General features: G+C 48.1%; 1 protein-coding gene across 7 annotated transcripts in view; it reads right to left on the bottom strand.

The window, feature by feature from the left end:
* The window catches only part of LOC136588127 (oocyte zinc finger protein XlCOF7.1-like), a 67,132-nt gene extending 51,467 nt beyond the window's left edge, over positions 1-15,665 (bottom strand). For 2 of the 7 annotated variants that reach the window (XR_010787538.1, XR_010787539.1), the window contains exons 1-2: positions 11,160-14,232; positions 4,073-4,233 (exon numbers count right to left, since the gene is read on the bottom strand). Coding sequence is in view for 5 of the 7 variants with exons in the window: in XM_066587123.1 (XP_066443220.1) it covers positions 4,073-4,159 (87 nt within the window). In the remaining 2 variants the exon portion in view is untranslated. Of the gene's footprint in view, positions 1-4,072; positions 4,234-11,159; positions 14,233-15,537 lie in introns of those variants that run through there. The other 5 variants (XM_066587123.1, XM_066587125.1, XM_066587122.1 and 2 more) reach the window with 5 other exon arrangements.
* Positions 15,666-15,977: the final 312 nt, after the last annotated feature.

The raw sequence follows: 15,977 nt of genomic DNA, 5'->3' as shown, positions 1-15,977 counted from the left end.
ACTTCCTATCTAGTCTATATGGCGACATGTCCGTGTAAAAAGAACTATATCGGCAAAACAAAACAGGAGTTTAGACGTCGGATACTGGCCCATGTGGGAAACATCAGACGGGGGGAAAAAACCCCCGTCGCCATCCACATGAGGGATTTTCACCATGGAAATCCCGATTTATTAAAATTCCAGGGAGTTGAATCCATAAAGAGCTTTGGACGTCGCGGCGACTTAGATAAAAGATTATTACAAAAAGAGGCACAATGGACATTTCGTATAGATTGCGTACAGCCCAAAGGTCTCAATGAAATGCTATCTTTCTCCAGTTTCATTCAGTTAAAAAATTAACTCTAGTACCATCTTCTACCCTTTTGGGATTCCGTCATCCTTGATAGGAACAATCCCCTGCTAGCCCTCTAACATTTAGCCATTCGAATCTCTGTCTATCTCAAAATCTTTCTTTCCCCCTCCCCTTTTTCCATGCAGCCATTGCCTATATAATTGATGTATACTGAATATATACTTATATACGGACACAACAACCCCCTTTTTTGATGTCATTTATCTATTTGACATCATATACAGAAGATGTGGCGCTTACCACCATTGATCTTTATTTAAGCATCCAGTCCTAGAGACACGTCCTGCCATCATATCATCAATTACATTATCTACTATTCAATGGTATAAATTAGTTTTTTTATTTTGCCCTTTAAATCGTTGCATATTGAATGACGCGAATATTTGCGTTAGAGGCACCGAGTAGCTTAAGAGGATCAATGATTAATATATATGTTTAAGCACCCGGCTCAATATTGACAGCACGATCCTGCCCCTAGGCTCTACGTCATTGGAGGAGGGAACCTCTGTGGTGGAAAACGGTGCCCGATCATATGATTTGATACTCCAACACCGTTAGTCCTTGGAGCCGTAATAAGACATAAAAACTACAACAGTGCGTCCTGCACTGACGTCATCACGTATGGCAGTGACCTCCCATGGCTACCGGACAGAGGACGGCATCTTTGGATACCGCACCTCCCACTTTTCGGAGGATCGCACTGGCTCTTAGAATACAACTCAATAGGCAAAGAGATCACTCCTTTACCTTAGGGATCCTCTATTTGAGCACACAGACTTATTTCTGTGGCTCAGCCCTGCCGCCCGGGGAGACAGGACCTGGCACTACGTCATCACTGGGTCACATGACCGGGATGAGTCATGTGACCTCCAAGATACCTACAGAAACAGCGTTTAACACTCCGGGGGACATCGGAGGGAGCTTTAAAGGCTTCTAGGATATGCTTGGAGGAGCTTAATACGATTGAAAATAAAGATACGCCATAAATTCTTCATTAATGGCTCTATTAGATTGCTTTGCTCAGTCAGCGGTTTCTCCGCCCCAACTTGACCTCATTGGCTGTAAGGCTACATACCCCTAATTAAGGGAGGGTTTACACCACTATATGAACCCAACTTGACACAGAGCTCATTCATAGCTACCTGCCTACCACTGAGGCTGGTTGCTGCCATTTTTTATTTTGTTCCTGCAACTTTCTTCTGGGGGAAACTGGGCTTATTTGTCTTTACCTAGTGATAGGATCGTCTATCTCCTCCTAGTGGATGAAGGGTATCTCCCTACCTTGGGACTTACCTCTTCATCTTATTCCTGCAACTCTAGGTAATTTGGGGGAAACTGGGCTTATTTGTCCCTACCTAGTGATAGTATCGTCTATCTCCTCCTATTTAAAGAAGGGTACCTCCCGACTTTGGGATTTACCGGTGACTTTGTAGCTGACCTATTGAATTACAACTCTGGTGGTTCCTGATGAGGCTACGTTATCCGTAGCAGAAACGCGTTGAACCCAATTTAGAACCCATTTAGCAGCTTGATATACTGCACTTTTTGGCCTTTTGTTCGCCATAGGCTCACAAAGACTCTGTGTTGAGCCGTAGTGATTGACTATTGTCAGCTCTATATTTATTATTTTTTTCTTCGACTAGCCGTAAAAAGCGTGCCAATATACAATCTTGATACACAGCCACGGCCTGTTGATGAAATAGACAGCATTCATCAATAGTAGGAATGATGCACCCGCTCTGTGCTGGAGCTCGTGATTGATTACCTACATATTGAATAGCTGTAGTATTAGTTCACGAAGGTGGGAACATTACTTTTAGTTCCATTGAGCCAAACTTTATTATATTCTCAATCTCAAGTTTCTTTGAGACTAGAACTTGAAAAGAATTGGGAATTTTGATATCCCGGTACCACTGTTACCAGACACTTTTTCAAAGGCGGCTCATTGGTTGTTCTTTCCCCATCAGTTGATAGGGGTTAGATTTTATACTTTTTTTCTGTTCGTGTGTCTATAAGCTAGGATTTTGAGATAACAAATCCTTTTTTATTCTGGACTTTGAATAAAGGTTACGTTTTAGAGATTACCCTAGAACCCTCACTGTGACGAAATAATTATACATCCAGGTGTTCTTCCTGCTACTGTGAAACCTAAAGCCGCATAGGAGAGCATCCTAGGCGAAATGTAGCGGCCCTCCAGCACTTTTCCGGTCACTGTCTCACAACACTAAATGGGGTACTGCTAGGGAAAAGCGATATGGAAAAAGACCTGGAGGTACTAGTGGATTGTAGACTTAACTGGAGCAACCAATGCCAGTCAGCTGCTGCAAAAGCTAATAAAGTCTTGGGGTGCATTAAAAGAGGTATAGGGACGAGAACATTATCCTCCCACTATATAAGGCACTTGTCAGGCCTCACATGGAATACTGCGCACAGTTCTGGACACTGGTGCGCAAGAAAGATGTTGCAGTTCTTGAGGGGGTTCAAAGAAGGGCAACTAAATTAATAAATGGAATGAGAGGACTGGAATACCCAGAGAGGCTAACAAAATTGGGATTATTTACCCTGGAAAAAAGATGGCTAAGGGGCGATCAAATAACCATGATCTGTTTATACCCAGGACTGCGTCGGTAACAAGAGGGCATTCGCTACGTCTAGAAGAAAGCAGGTTTCATCACCAACACAGAAGGGGGTTCTTTAATGAAAGAGCATTGAGACTGTGGAACTCTCTGCCTGAGGACGTGGTGATGGCAAAATCGACAGAAGAGTTTAAGAGGGACTAGATGTCTTTTTAGAGTGCTACGCTATTACAGGATATAGACATTAGGTGACCAATGGGGTTGTTGATCCGGGTCTTGGAGTTGGGTAGGAACTCAAATGTTGATCCACTGATTATTCTGACTGCCATATGGAGTCCGGAAGGATTTTTTTTCCTCCAAATGAGCTAAATTGGCTTGTTGTTTTTTTTTTGCCTTCCTCTGGACCAACAAGGAAGGGGGGTGGGGATTGAAATAGGCTGAACTAGATTGATATTGTCTTTATTCAGCCTAGCATACTATGTTACCTCCTGTGGTCACCTGTTCCACTCATTTATCACCCTAACTGTCAGAAAGTTTTTTCTAATATCTATTCTGTGTCTCCTCCCTTTCAGTTTCATCCCATTGCGTCTAGTCTTTCCTTGCGCCTCATTTTCGGTTCTATATGACCTTATTTTTTAGAAACATATTAAATAAAAAAGTTTAATGTTTTAAAATAATTTTGCCCTGTGTGAGCTCGACTTCCTTTTCTTTTTTTTCAATCTTTGCAACGTCTGGTCAAGAGTATCCGTGCTTTCTTCCTTTGGCGAGATTGGTTGGTGAGCCCCCCCTTATGTCCCCACTCTCCTCCTCACCTCTCCACTTGGCATCACAAGCAACAGTCATAGAAGGTGCCCCATGCCCCCCACCTTAGTAGCTGCTGCCCTTTCCTCTCTAGTATTAAAAATTGTGCCCTCACGTCTCTAGCAGTTGCAGCAACTCTCCACCATTTCCCCAGTAGAGTGTCTTATCTATCAAGGAGGTAGACGTTGTTATATAATTTTATTTTTCTTTGCTTCATTGAATACAAAAAACCCTATTCCACATAAACTGTATATATATGTTTTTTTTAACATGGCAGCCCATGGATGACATTTGCCAGTCACAAAGCCTAAGAGCATTCTCATGCAAAATATTTAGCCCTCACCTCTCCAGTAAGCAGGTAGATAATTTCCAAGGTAAGTTTTAATATCTTGTTGGTCATTTTTTTCCTGTCCTTATCCATCCTTGGCATCAGTCAAACATAGGTCAATAATCTTATGCTGCTACCGTAGGATATCAGCTGGTAGGCACCTGAGCTGTAAGAACCTGAATGGCAAAAAGAGGTCATTCAAAAATCATGTACAGTTGTGGGCAACATTATTGGCTCCTTTGAATATTAAGTCCATCATATAAAATATCTGCTGAAATTAAGTGTTTAGTGGAACTGCTTGGATATATGAGTGATTCAAGACTCAGGGCCACCCAGAATGACTTCTAAACAAAGAGATGCATGTATGAAGCTATAGATGAGATCATCCTGATGGGCAGTAGCAGACGTTCACGTGAGCTAGCCGAGTCTTCCAATCAAGAACACCCTGGATGACGCCAGTGAGTTCACGAACTGTCAGAAAACTGATTCAGAGGTTCAGGGAAACTGATAATGTCAGAGCAACTGAGAACTGAGAACAGCTGTGCTAGTTGTTTTCACAAAAAGTCCACCGAAAAACACCAGGACGCTGGCATTGGGGCATGGTGCAAGTCAACCAACTGTCATAAGCATCCTTAAGACAAACAAATTGCACTCATACAAACTGCAATTGGTTGACAACTTTATTAATACTCAACACTTTCTATAACCCGAAAACAGTTGCAGGTATTGAAAAGTTACTTCACCTATCAGTTTCTGATGCAATTCTACCCTTACATTATGTATCCCATGACCCTCTTTCCATTGAAGTTTCTTAGGGTGAATGGCTGCCACCAAGATGATGGCAGACAGATACCACCATGTTAAAACGTTTTACTCCACCCATCGAAATGTTTTACAAAGTTTACTTCTGAATTCTGTCTTAATTTAGAAAATATTCAGGGTGGCCCTGACTTTTGAATCAAGCTGTATATATAAACTCGTATTTTTGATACAAAAAAACACAAGACACAAAAAGAATTAAATCTTTGCAAGGAAAAAGATACAATATTGAAAACAATGCCAGTACATGATTAATGTCACAAAGACCAAAATCAGATTAATCTGTGATTAAACAGAAACTAAACTAGTAAAATTCCGGCGCGGCCGTGGATAGGCGGCCTTATCCTCCAAGTTTCCCCTTTCTTAAGCCTCCCCCTCAGGTGCCTTGGACGCGTCTCTGGCTACCCTCCGGGTAGGAGACAGTAGCGCCTCCGTGACAAGGCCTGCAGCTCATCCCCGCTATCACCTAAAGCTAGAGCCCGCTCCTCGGTCGCTGCACAAGTACCATATATACTCGAGTATAAGCCTAGTTTTTCAGCACATTTTTTATGCTGAAAAATCCCCCCTCGGCTTATACTCGAGTGAGGTAAAAAAAACAACAACAAAAGACCTGCAATCCTCACCTCCCAGTCTGCGTCTGTGTACCCGGCACGATGGTCTCCCCGACAGTGCGGCAAGCTGCTTGAGAATTCTCCCCACTGTCATCTCCCTGCTCAGCTTTGAATTCCCCCGCCATCAGCGCTGTGTAGGTAAGCATTGTGATTGGATCGAGTGCCAGCCAATCACAGCCGGCGCTCGATCCTTCACAGCCGTTCGGTGGATGATATCGCTGAATGGCTGTGATTGGTTTATCGAACGTCGGCTGTGAATGGCTGGTGCTTGATCTAATCACAGCGCTTACTTACACAGCGCTGATGGCGGGGGAATTCAAAGCCGAGAAAGGAGATGACAGCGGGGAGAATTCTCAAGCAGCTTGCCGCACCGCCGGGGACACAGACGCCGGCTGGGAGGGGAGTATTGCATTTTTTCTTTACCTAGTATATACTTGAGTATAGCTAGGCTTATACTCGAGTTAATACGTTTTACCAGTTTCTTGTGGTAAAACTTATTGACTCGGCTTATACTCGGGTCAGCTAATACTCCAGTATATACAGTATATACATTGTTTATGTGAGATTTATAGTTGGCATAATGTATTTTAGAATGAACTATGATTGATCAACCTTTGGGCATAGCCTCATTTTTCTCTATGGCCCTGTGAGTCTTCATGGAGGCGTGTGGGCGGGTTGTCATGCCAGGGTGCCTGAGGTGAGGGCGGTGTGGGATGAGGTCGTCGCTGAGTACATGTTATCACATGCATCTTGATGTATGGAGTGCAGGTTAGACATTCTAAGTTGAAACGCAACTATGACATTATGAAGTCATTGGAGGGAGAAATCTCCGACCACCAGTGACGCCTGGCTCAAGGTGCATTCTCCGGAGACCTAGAATGAAGCGCTCACGCCCTGGGTATGAGTGGAACGCAGCACCACTGATGTGGTGACGTTGTGATGTCACCAAGAGGAGGAGACTATGAGAAAGTTTTTAAGCTATTTAAGAAACATCTGTACAGCATGGATAAGCTTGATAAAGGGGTGTCAGGACCCTGAAACGGGTCACACCCGTCTTTTGCATGCACTAACTTCCCCTATGCATGTTTGTAGTCTTGTTTTTTTGTGTTGAAATAACTAACGTTTATCCCACCCATATCCACGGTCTGGATCTCATTTGGACACCAACTGGAGTTATTAAGGCTTTTATCTGTGATCTGGGGGGTCTCCAGGGAGGGGACCTCATACACAAGTAAGTTACTTGCATTGAGACCTTTTGAAGTATTCATCTTTGCTCCTATAAGAAGTGCAGGACTCCCTTGTTTTTATGCATGTTTTTTCTATGCATGTTTCTCTATTGTCATCCCGGGAACCCATTTGGTTTCTGGTGAAAGGTCCAGCAGCTCACCACCACGTTGGTTTGAAGGACGCAAGGAAATTACATTTCTATTTGGCAGCAGGGGCATTGTTTGGGTGCAATGGTCGACCCATAACCTTGGGCTAAACCGTCTGCACCAGTTAAGTCCCTGTTTTTTAATTGGTATATGCACACACATATTGTTGCACCTAAAAGGTCCACCTGAGCGCTGTTCTTACAATATATTTCTGTTGGATACAAGATGTGATACCGGTGGGCATGGAGGCTCTAGTACCCTGTTGTACCGCCTCTAGCTTGGATACAAGATGTGATACAGGCAGGCATGGAGGCTCTAGTACCCTGTTGTACCGCCTCTAGCTTGGATACAAGATGTGATACAGGCAGGCATGGAGGCTTAGTACCCTGTTTTACCACCTCCAGCTTGGATACAAGATGTGATACAGACAGGCATGGAGGCTCTAGTACCCTGTTTTACCGCCTCTAGCTTGGTTCTATATGGTATCCTGCAGCATATCGCTGCAAACTTCCTTTAACTGAGCCTCTGGATCAAGCAAGCTCATAGGCTGTAGAAGTTGGCAGCCCATATTGTTTCATACATGTTCTATTGGTGATAAATCTGGCATCCGGGAAGCCACAGAAGTGTGACAATGTTATGGGAACATTCTTGTAACCCCTTAGTGTGTGCGGCTGAGCATTAGCCTGCTGGAAAATGCCTCTTGGAAGCCGCCACGAGAGGCAAAACATGTGGCTGCAGGATGGCCAGAACATATCGCTGAGCTGTCATTGTCCTGGTACCACTACTAGGGGGGACCGACTGTCGTATGTGATGGCCCCCAGACCATCACCCCAGCAGGGAATAGTGTGCAAACTAAACCTGGATTTGTTACTGAAGACAACTTGGTTCCACTCCATAGAAGTCCAGTTTCATCATTCATGACACTAAACGGAGGTGGCAGTGAGATTAAAAGGCTGTACACGTAATGGGCACGTGGGACAAAATACTCTTCAGCCAAGTGCTTGGAAATGGTTTCGGCAGACACAAGGGGCCTGTAACGATGGAGCAGTTGCAGCTGCCCATGCTTGTTGGATAATCAGACAATCCTCTGTACTGGTGGTCTGTAGGGGGCGTCCTGAGCCCGGTCACCTTGTGTGCACTCACACATCCACTGGTCCCACTACCTCCTAACAGTCTGGTCATACGCTGCTCTCTACTGGTGGTCTGTAGGGGGCGTCCTGAGCCCGGTCACCTTGTGTGCACTCACACATCCACTGGTCCCACCACCTCCTAACAGTCTGGTCAGACGCTCATCTCTACTAGTAGTCTGTAGGGGGCGTCCTGAGCCCGGTCACCTTGTGTGCCCTCATTCCACGGGTCCCAACACCTTCTAACAGTCTGGACAAAACGTCTGCAGGGGGACAATTCGTCGAAATGACCATCCAGCTTCTCACATCCCAATAATGCGCCCCTCTCAGACTCTGGTAACGGGGGAAAATCTCTTGCCGTAGAGGCATCTAGTGGCCAACAAGCTCTACACAAGTGGAAGAAGAGGTTACTAGTAGAGATGAGCGAACGTACTCGGTAAAGCACTACTCGTCCGAGTAATGTGCTTTATCGGAGTACCTCCCCGCTCGTCCTGAAAGATTCGGGGAGCGCCGCGGAGCGGGGAGCTGCAGGGGAGAGCGGGGAGGAACGGAGGGGAGATCTCTCTCTCCTCTCCCGCCCGCTCTCCCCTGCTCCCCGCCGCAACTCACCTGTCAGCAGCGGCGCTCCCCGAATCTTTCAGGACGAGCGGGGAGGTACTCGGATAAAGCACATTACTCGGACGAGTAGTGCTTTACCGAATACGTTCGCTCATCTCTAGTCACTACACACAAGGAGCCTCCGAGAGCCTCTTATAGGCCGGGGGTAACTACTTTTAAAGCCTCCAATGTCAAGACCGTTCATCTAATCACCACAACTCTCATCATTTACAGATCTTCCTGAGGTGGAACTGCAGGCCAGGTTTTGCAGTAAAATGACAACTCCTAAGTGTTTGATTTTTTTCTGACAAAGTGTATGTCTATATGTGAGTGTGGGTGTCACCCTGCATTGTAATCCTGCCTGTGGTGACAGGACTGCATCTGCACCCGCTCGTCTGACACATCGGGTGCAGCTGCACTCCTGCACTGGTCCTCATCGAGAACCCCCAAGGAGAAGGCAGAGAGGGTTTTTAACCCCTTCTGCCTTCTCCTTTACACATTACATAGCGCTCAATTAGCGCTACAGAATGCAGAGAGAATGCGGAAGTAACACCACATGACCGCCGGGAGCCTCCTGACCTCAGCTGTCACTCACATCCTAGGTCGGGAGGATGAAGAGAGAATGCGGAAGTGTTACTTCTGCATTCCGCCCGGCGATCCTCCTGATCTCGGCTGTCAAAGATCAGGAGGGTGAAGGGAGAATGCCGAATGGACATTCAAATAAATTGGAGCTGGGAAGAATTTAGGGGGGAAAAAAGGATTGGAAAGGGTTAAGGCCCATTTAGACACAAAGATTATCGCTCAAAGTTCGCTCAAAAGCCGTCTTTTAAGCGATAATCGTTGCGTGTAAATGTGCCATCTTTCAGTTTTCTGCCAAACAACAGATTTCAGTTCGGCTTGAAGTCCGTTGTTCAGCGGAACAGCTGATAAGCAGGACTGTAGGCTGTGTTCTGCCCGGGGACTGCTGAGAACAGCTGATTGCATTGTCTCAGCTGCTAGCCCCGCCGGCAAAACAAAAGGAATTTATTCAGAGAACAGCGGGCAGTCCGCTGAATAAATTCAGCTCCCGGTGGTTCACACACTACAAATTATTACTAATAGGCATTAGTACCAATTAGTAGTTTATGCAAAATGATTGCTCAAATGCCATCTTTTGAACGATCATCTTTCTGTCTAAACGCACCTTTAGACTTGCAGAGTTTGTACCAGAATTAAAGGGGTTGTCCCGCGGCAGCAAGTGGGTCTATACACTTCTGTATGGCCATATTAATGCACTTTGTAATATACATTGTGCATTAATTATGAGCCATACAGAAGTTATCAAAAGTTTTATACTTACCTGCTCCGTTGCTAGCGTCCTCGTCTCCATGGTGCCGACTAATTTTCGCCCTCCGATGGCCAAATTAGCCGCGCTTGCGCAGTCCAGGTCTTCTCCTGTTCTCTATGGGGCTCCGTGTAGCTCCGTGTAGCTCCGCCCCGTCACGTGCCGATTCCAGCCAATCAGGAGGCTGGAATCGGCAATGGACTGCACAGAAGAGCTGCGGTCCACGGAGGCAGAGGATCCCGGCGGCCATCTTCACAGGTAAGTATAGAAGTCACCGGAGCGCGGGGATTAAGGTAAGCGCTCCGGTGAGCTTTCTGTACGTCCCTGCATCGGGGTTGTCTCGCGCCGAACGGGGGGGGGGGGGTTGAAAAAAAAAAAAACCCGTTTCGGCGCGGGACAACCCCTTTAACTTTTATTACCTATCCATAGTATGGGTGATAAAAGTCTTATCAGTGCAGGTCTCACCCACCAATCCTGAGAATAAGGGTCCCAATTTTCCTCGTCCTCCTCACTGTAGGCATGCTGTAACCCTGCAGCAAGAAGATTGGATGGAGCAGCGGTCGGGCATGTACGACACTGCTCCATTCATTTCAATTAGACTGCTGGAGATAGCCCAGTAAAAGCTCTCGGCTACTTCCGTCAGCCCCGATGAAATGAATGGATTGACCGCCGCTTGCACATGGCACTGGAGGTGTGAGAAGCAATGGCATAGTGACAAGAAGAGGGGGACACGGGTCCCCCATTCTCAGATAGGTGGGGGTCTCAGTTGTCAGATTCCCACAGATCAGACTTTTATCACCTATCTATACAGGTGATAAAAGTTAATTCTGCTACAAACCCTTTAATGGTCAGAGAGAATGGTCACAGCCCTTGTCTCATCATTGTTCAGTGTTCCTCCTCTGCAGCGTCCACCAGTGATGAGGCAGGAGGTGTGCCTCCTCTGCAGCGTCCACCAGTGATGAGACCGGAGGTGTGCCTCCTCTGCAGCCTCCACCAGTGATGAGACCGGAGGTGTGCCTCCTCTGCAGCCTCCACCAGTGATGAGACCGGAGGTGTGCCTCCTCTGCAGCCTCCACCAGTGATGAGACCGGAGGTGTGCCTCCTCTGCAGCCTCCACCAGTGATGAGGCAGGAGGTGTGGCCCAGACTACTTCACATTAGGCACTATGGCTAAAGTATAGTGACACATGACAGCTAAAAGACCTGAGCAATAGTAACTAGCAGGTAATGTTCCCCTGCAGTAGTGACTTACATATCAGCTGCAAGCTCCTGGTGAGGGGTTGCTTCAACGGATCCTCCGCCCCCACAGTGACTGTACGAGAAGTGTTTTGGGGCTCTTCAGGATGGAAAAGGGTTTCCAGGAATTCTTGATTCTAAAAATCAGGGGAATCAATGGAATCACTGTGCACATTATACTTATTTATACAGAGACCATACATATAGCAGCCACAACATCAAACACATTGGCAGGTGCTGTGAAAAACAGAGCCAAGGGGTAGTGTGTGTGTGTGTGTGTATATATATATATATATATGACGCTGACGTGTTGGAAGCAGGGCAAATTAGCAATTACAAGAATCGGAGTGATTGACAATTCTGATAACTAGATGACTGGGTCAGAGCATCTCCAACACAGCAGGTCTTGTGGGGTGCTCCCATTATGCACCTACCAAAAGGGGTACAAAGAGACAACCAATTAACAGTAAGAAGGGGCATGGGTGATTGAAGGAGCACTAACTTATCAGACAACTTCTGCTCACCTACTAATCTGTGTTAGTCTCATCATTCCTGTAATATACTTGCATTCAAAATTGTGTTTATCCCTGTAAATCAAGTTTATAGTTGCTGCCACTAAGGGTCTCTTTTGCAGCTTCCCTCAATCCACACTCTGTCCTTAGGTACAGAGCTTCTGTAGTAACAAGGGCAGAGGGATATTTCCTTAACAGGAGGAAGAGCTAACTTCACAGGCAGCTCCCCTGCACTCGGGAGCTGCACACTGACAGATCTGCAGACACTGTGATAATGATCTCCACAATTGCTGCCTCTCCTGCTGTTACAGAATCTGTGTGTGTCTGTACACACATAACATACACACATTATAATGAGTTTACCATTTGGCCAAAATGTGTCTGCATGCCTGAATCATCCTGGGAAAGCAGAGGGGTGAGTTTTTTAGATACTGCCTCTCTGCTGAGTGGAACAGAGGCAGTACAATACAGCATGAGAAGTATGGGCAAGGAAGTGCAGTACAGTGCACTACTGGCAAAATGCTAGGCCTGCAAACAGCGGGACAGTAGAAAAATAGTGAAGACAACCAGAAAATCTGAATTTACAGGCATGAAACAAAGTGCAAAGCAGCAGCAAATGAGGGCAAGGAGAACTGAGTGTATTTTAGACTTGTTGAAAACTCAGACACGCTTTAAAGAGACTCTGTCCCATCTTTTTGCAGCCCTCACTGAGAGAACCACAAGGTAGCGTCTGTCACACTGATTACACGGATATTTCTGCTGTGTGGATCTGTGTTGCAGCTTTGGAGAATCTTGCACTTTATTAGTAGGACACAGTGTTGCATATTCACTAGTAGGAACTAGTCTTCATCCGGCGGTGCTCTGGGTGCGCTGACCGGCTGTGGAGAAAATCGAAGCAGCCCACAGACTTCCTCCACTTTAAATTCATGCTTAAGGCCTCCTTCACAGGGACGACAAAGTTGTGTGATTTTCTCGTGATGCGACAATGCTACAAATCCCCTGTATGTGAAACATATGCTTTCCTGTGGGTTCCTTCACAGTTGCGATGTTTTGTAGCATGCGACATTGCGAGTCAAAAACCTCACTGGTTTCGCGATATGCACGTGACAAGCGAGGTTTTGTAGCCCATGTTTTCCTATGGAGCCTTCCTCTCTGTTGCATCACATCACACAAAAGCATGATTTTTGTTCGATGTCATGACAGTAGGAAATCCTATTGTCAAGGCCATAACCTAAGCCCTGGCTGCAGGGGAAAAAATATATATACAGATAGTCGCCGACTTGTGAACGTTCGATTTACGAACTTTACAAGATGCGAACAATCTGTCCTGCACAGTATGATGTCAGGATATGGCATTACATCATACTGTGCAGGCAGTGGACAGGCTTCTATCAAGGCCCCAGGCTGCCTAGCAACCGCACAGCATCCCGCGATCTTATTGCGGGACACTGTACGGGCCCCCTGAATGTCAGGTGCCGACTGTTTCTTACAGCCGGCACCCGGCAGCAGCAGTTCCGACGAGCGGCGCGGCTCTTCCGAACTGCAGCCGTAAGAACAGCCTGCACCCGAGGTTCTATGGAGCGGGATCCACCCACGATCGGGCTCCATACAAACATTTGTTCGGACTTGCGAACAGTTTCCTGGAACAGAACCTGACCGCAAGTAGGGGAGCATCTCTATACATCACCTTAGAAACGCTGTCCGGCGCCGCTGCAGCCTCTTGCATATTCATGAGCTGCAGCCTTGCCACACCCTCCTCGCTCTTCAGCCAATGATTGACAGGTCTCCCTCTATGCAAAGTAATAAACAGAGTGCTTCCAATCATTGGCTGAAGGACAGGGTAGGTGGAGCTAGTCTGCAGCTAATGAATATCCAGGACTACTTTAAGTAGTCCTCTGTGTATGTGCTGCTACTAATAATATAGAAGTTTCTCCAAACTACTGCACAGATCCAGACAGCAGACATATTGCTGTGATCAGGGCGCCCGTCACTACCTGGTGGGGTGCAGAGAAATGGTCTCTTTAAGACTCATTGATGTACGTGGGAGATGAAGGCAGCCAACTGCTCTGATCCCACAGAATTACTGCTACCCGAGCTGCTGAAGACATTACTTCTGGCGATGGTAGGTGCCCGGACACACGGGGCATCGCAGGGTGCTGTATACAGGACTGTGCAGTCGCTCACCGCTGAGCGTTTCAACACCGTCCTCTCTGAAGGGCACATGCCCATCAGAATGGGAGCATGGAGCAGTGGAAGAAGACGATGGGGTCTGATAAATCACATCTTCTTATACATCATGAGGATGGCCAGGTGCGTCATTCACCTGGGGAACAGGTAGCGCCGGGATGCATTACAGGCAGCGGACCAGCCAGCGGAGGCGCTGTAGGGCCCCAAGTCCTGGCATAAGGATGCTTCTTCTACTGCAAACCCAGCTGTAATGGACCATAATGCATCCTGCCACACAGCAAACAGTGTTCAAGGAACATAACAGACCACTCCGGCCGCTCACCATGCATGACAGACCGCTCCTGCCCCTCGACACACGCATCAGACCGTTCCCTCCCCTCGACGCACACGACAGACCGCTCCCTGCCCCTGCCGCACACGACAGACTGCTCCCTCCCCCAGCTGCACACGACAGACCGCTCCCTCCCCCTGCCGCACACGACAGACTGCTCCCTCCCCTAGCTGCACACGACAGACCGCTCCCTCCCCCTGCCGCACACGACAGACCGCTCCCTCCCCCTGCCGCACACGACAGACCGCTCCCTCCCCCTGCCACACACGACAGACCGCTCCCTCCCCCTGCCGCACACGACAGACCGCTCCCTCCCCCTGCCGCACACGACAGACCGCTCCCTCCCCCTGCCGCACATGACAGACCGCTCTCTCCCCTACCCGCGCACGACAGACTATTCCTGCCCCCCGTTGTGCACAACAGACTGCTCGCTCCCCTTGCCAAACACGACACGTTGCTCCTGTCTCTTGCTGCACACAACAGACTGCTCCCTCCCCTCGATGCACATGACAGACAGCTCCCTCCCCCCACTGCACATAACAAACCGCTCCATCCGCCTGCCGCACACGACATACCGCTCCCTTCCCTCCCTGCACACTACAGACCGTTCACGCCCCCCGCTGTGCACAACAGACCGCTCGCTTCCCTCGCCGCACACGACAGGTTGCTCCTGTCCCTCGCTGCACACGACATACCGCTCCCTCCCCTCCCTGCACACTATAGACCGTTCACGCCCCCCGCTGTGCACAACAGACCGCTCGCTTCCCTCGCCGCACACGACAGACCGCTTCCGCCCTTGCCCCACTGCTCCCTCCCCCTGCCGCACATGACAGACCGCTCCCTCCCCTCCCTGCGCAAGGCAGACCCCCCCCCCCACTGTGCACGACAGACTGCTCGCTCCCCTCGCCGCACACGACAAGTCACTCCCTCCCCCCGCCACACATGACAGACTGCTCCCTCCCTGTGCATGACAGACCCTTCCCGCCCCCCCAGGCTGTGCACAACAGACCGATCCCTCCCCACGCATGACAGACCATTTCCGCCCCCCGCTGTGCACGACAGACTGCTCCCTTCTCTCCCTGCATATGACAGACTGTTCTCACTCCCCGCTGTGCACGACAGACTGCTCCCTTCTCTCCCTGCACATGACAGACTGTTCTCACTCCCCGCTGTGCACGACAGACCACTCCAGCCCCCCGCTGTGCACGACAGACTGCTCCCTTCTCTCCCTGCACATGACAGACTGTTCTCACTCCCCGCTGTGCACGACAGACTGCTTGCTCCCCTCACTGCACACCACAGGACAATTCAACAAGTCTGCGCTGTTTGGGGTTTTAATGTTATGGCTATATGTATACATGTACCTGGGATAGACACACCCATTATATATATTATATACACACTGACATCTGTGATACCAAAGAAATACAAATCATGCTAACTTATCTGCAGCCGCTCTATCCTACTGACTGCAGGACCTGGGATGTTGTCATGGTCATGTGATCAATCACATGAGGGGCGGAGTAAAGCAGGGGATGTGACCGCACTGACGGTCCAGTCTGTCATGTTGTTGTTAGCCGGTTAGTCATTCCCGACCCTCGGCCACCCTACAGGCGAGCTCCCTCATTTTGCTTCTGGGTCATTCCGTGTCCGTTCAACCAACGCTCCCGGTCGACCATCTCAGATTTCTATGAAACTTTGCACAAAGATAGACCCTGACCCTAAACTAAGATAGCCAGAATATTAGGCTTCAAAGTGCTTTGGTTCACGAGCTACAGGTCTTAATCTAGGGGGTTGTCATGTG

This window comes from Eleutherodactylus coqui, chromosome 13 (assembly GCF_035609145.1).
Source record: "Eleutherodactylus coqui strain aEleCoq1 chromosome 13, aEleCoq1.hap1, whole genome shotgun sequence".
Taxonomy (NCBI): Eukaryota; Metazoa; Chordata; class Amphibia; order Anura; family Eleutherodactylidae; genus Eleutherodactylus; species Eleutherodactylus coqui.
Note: the sequence above shows the minus strand (reverse complement) of the source record. Positions and strands in the feature narration are given on the sequence as shown.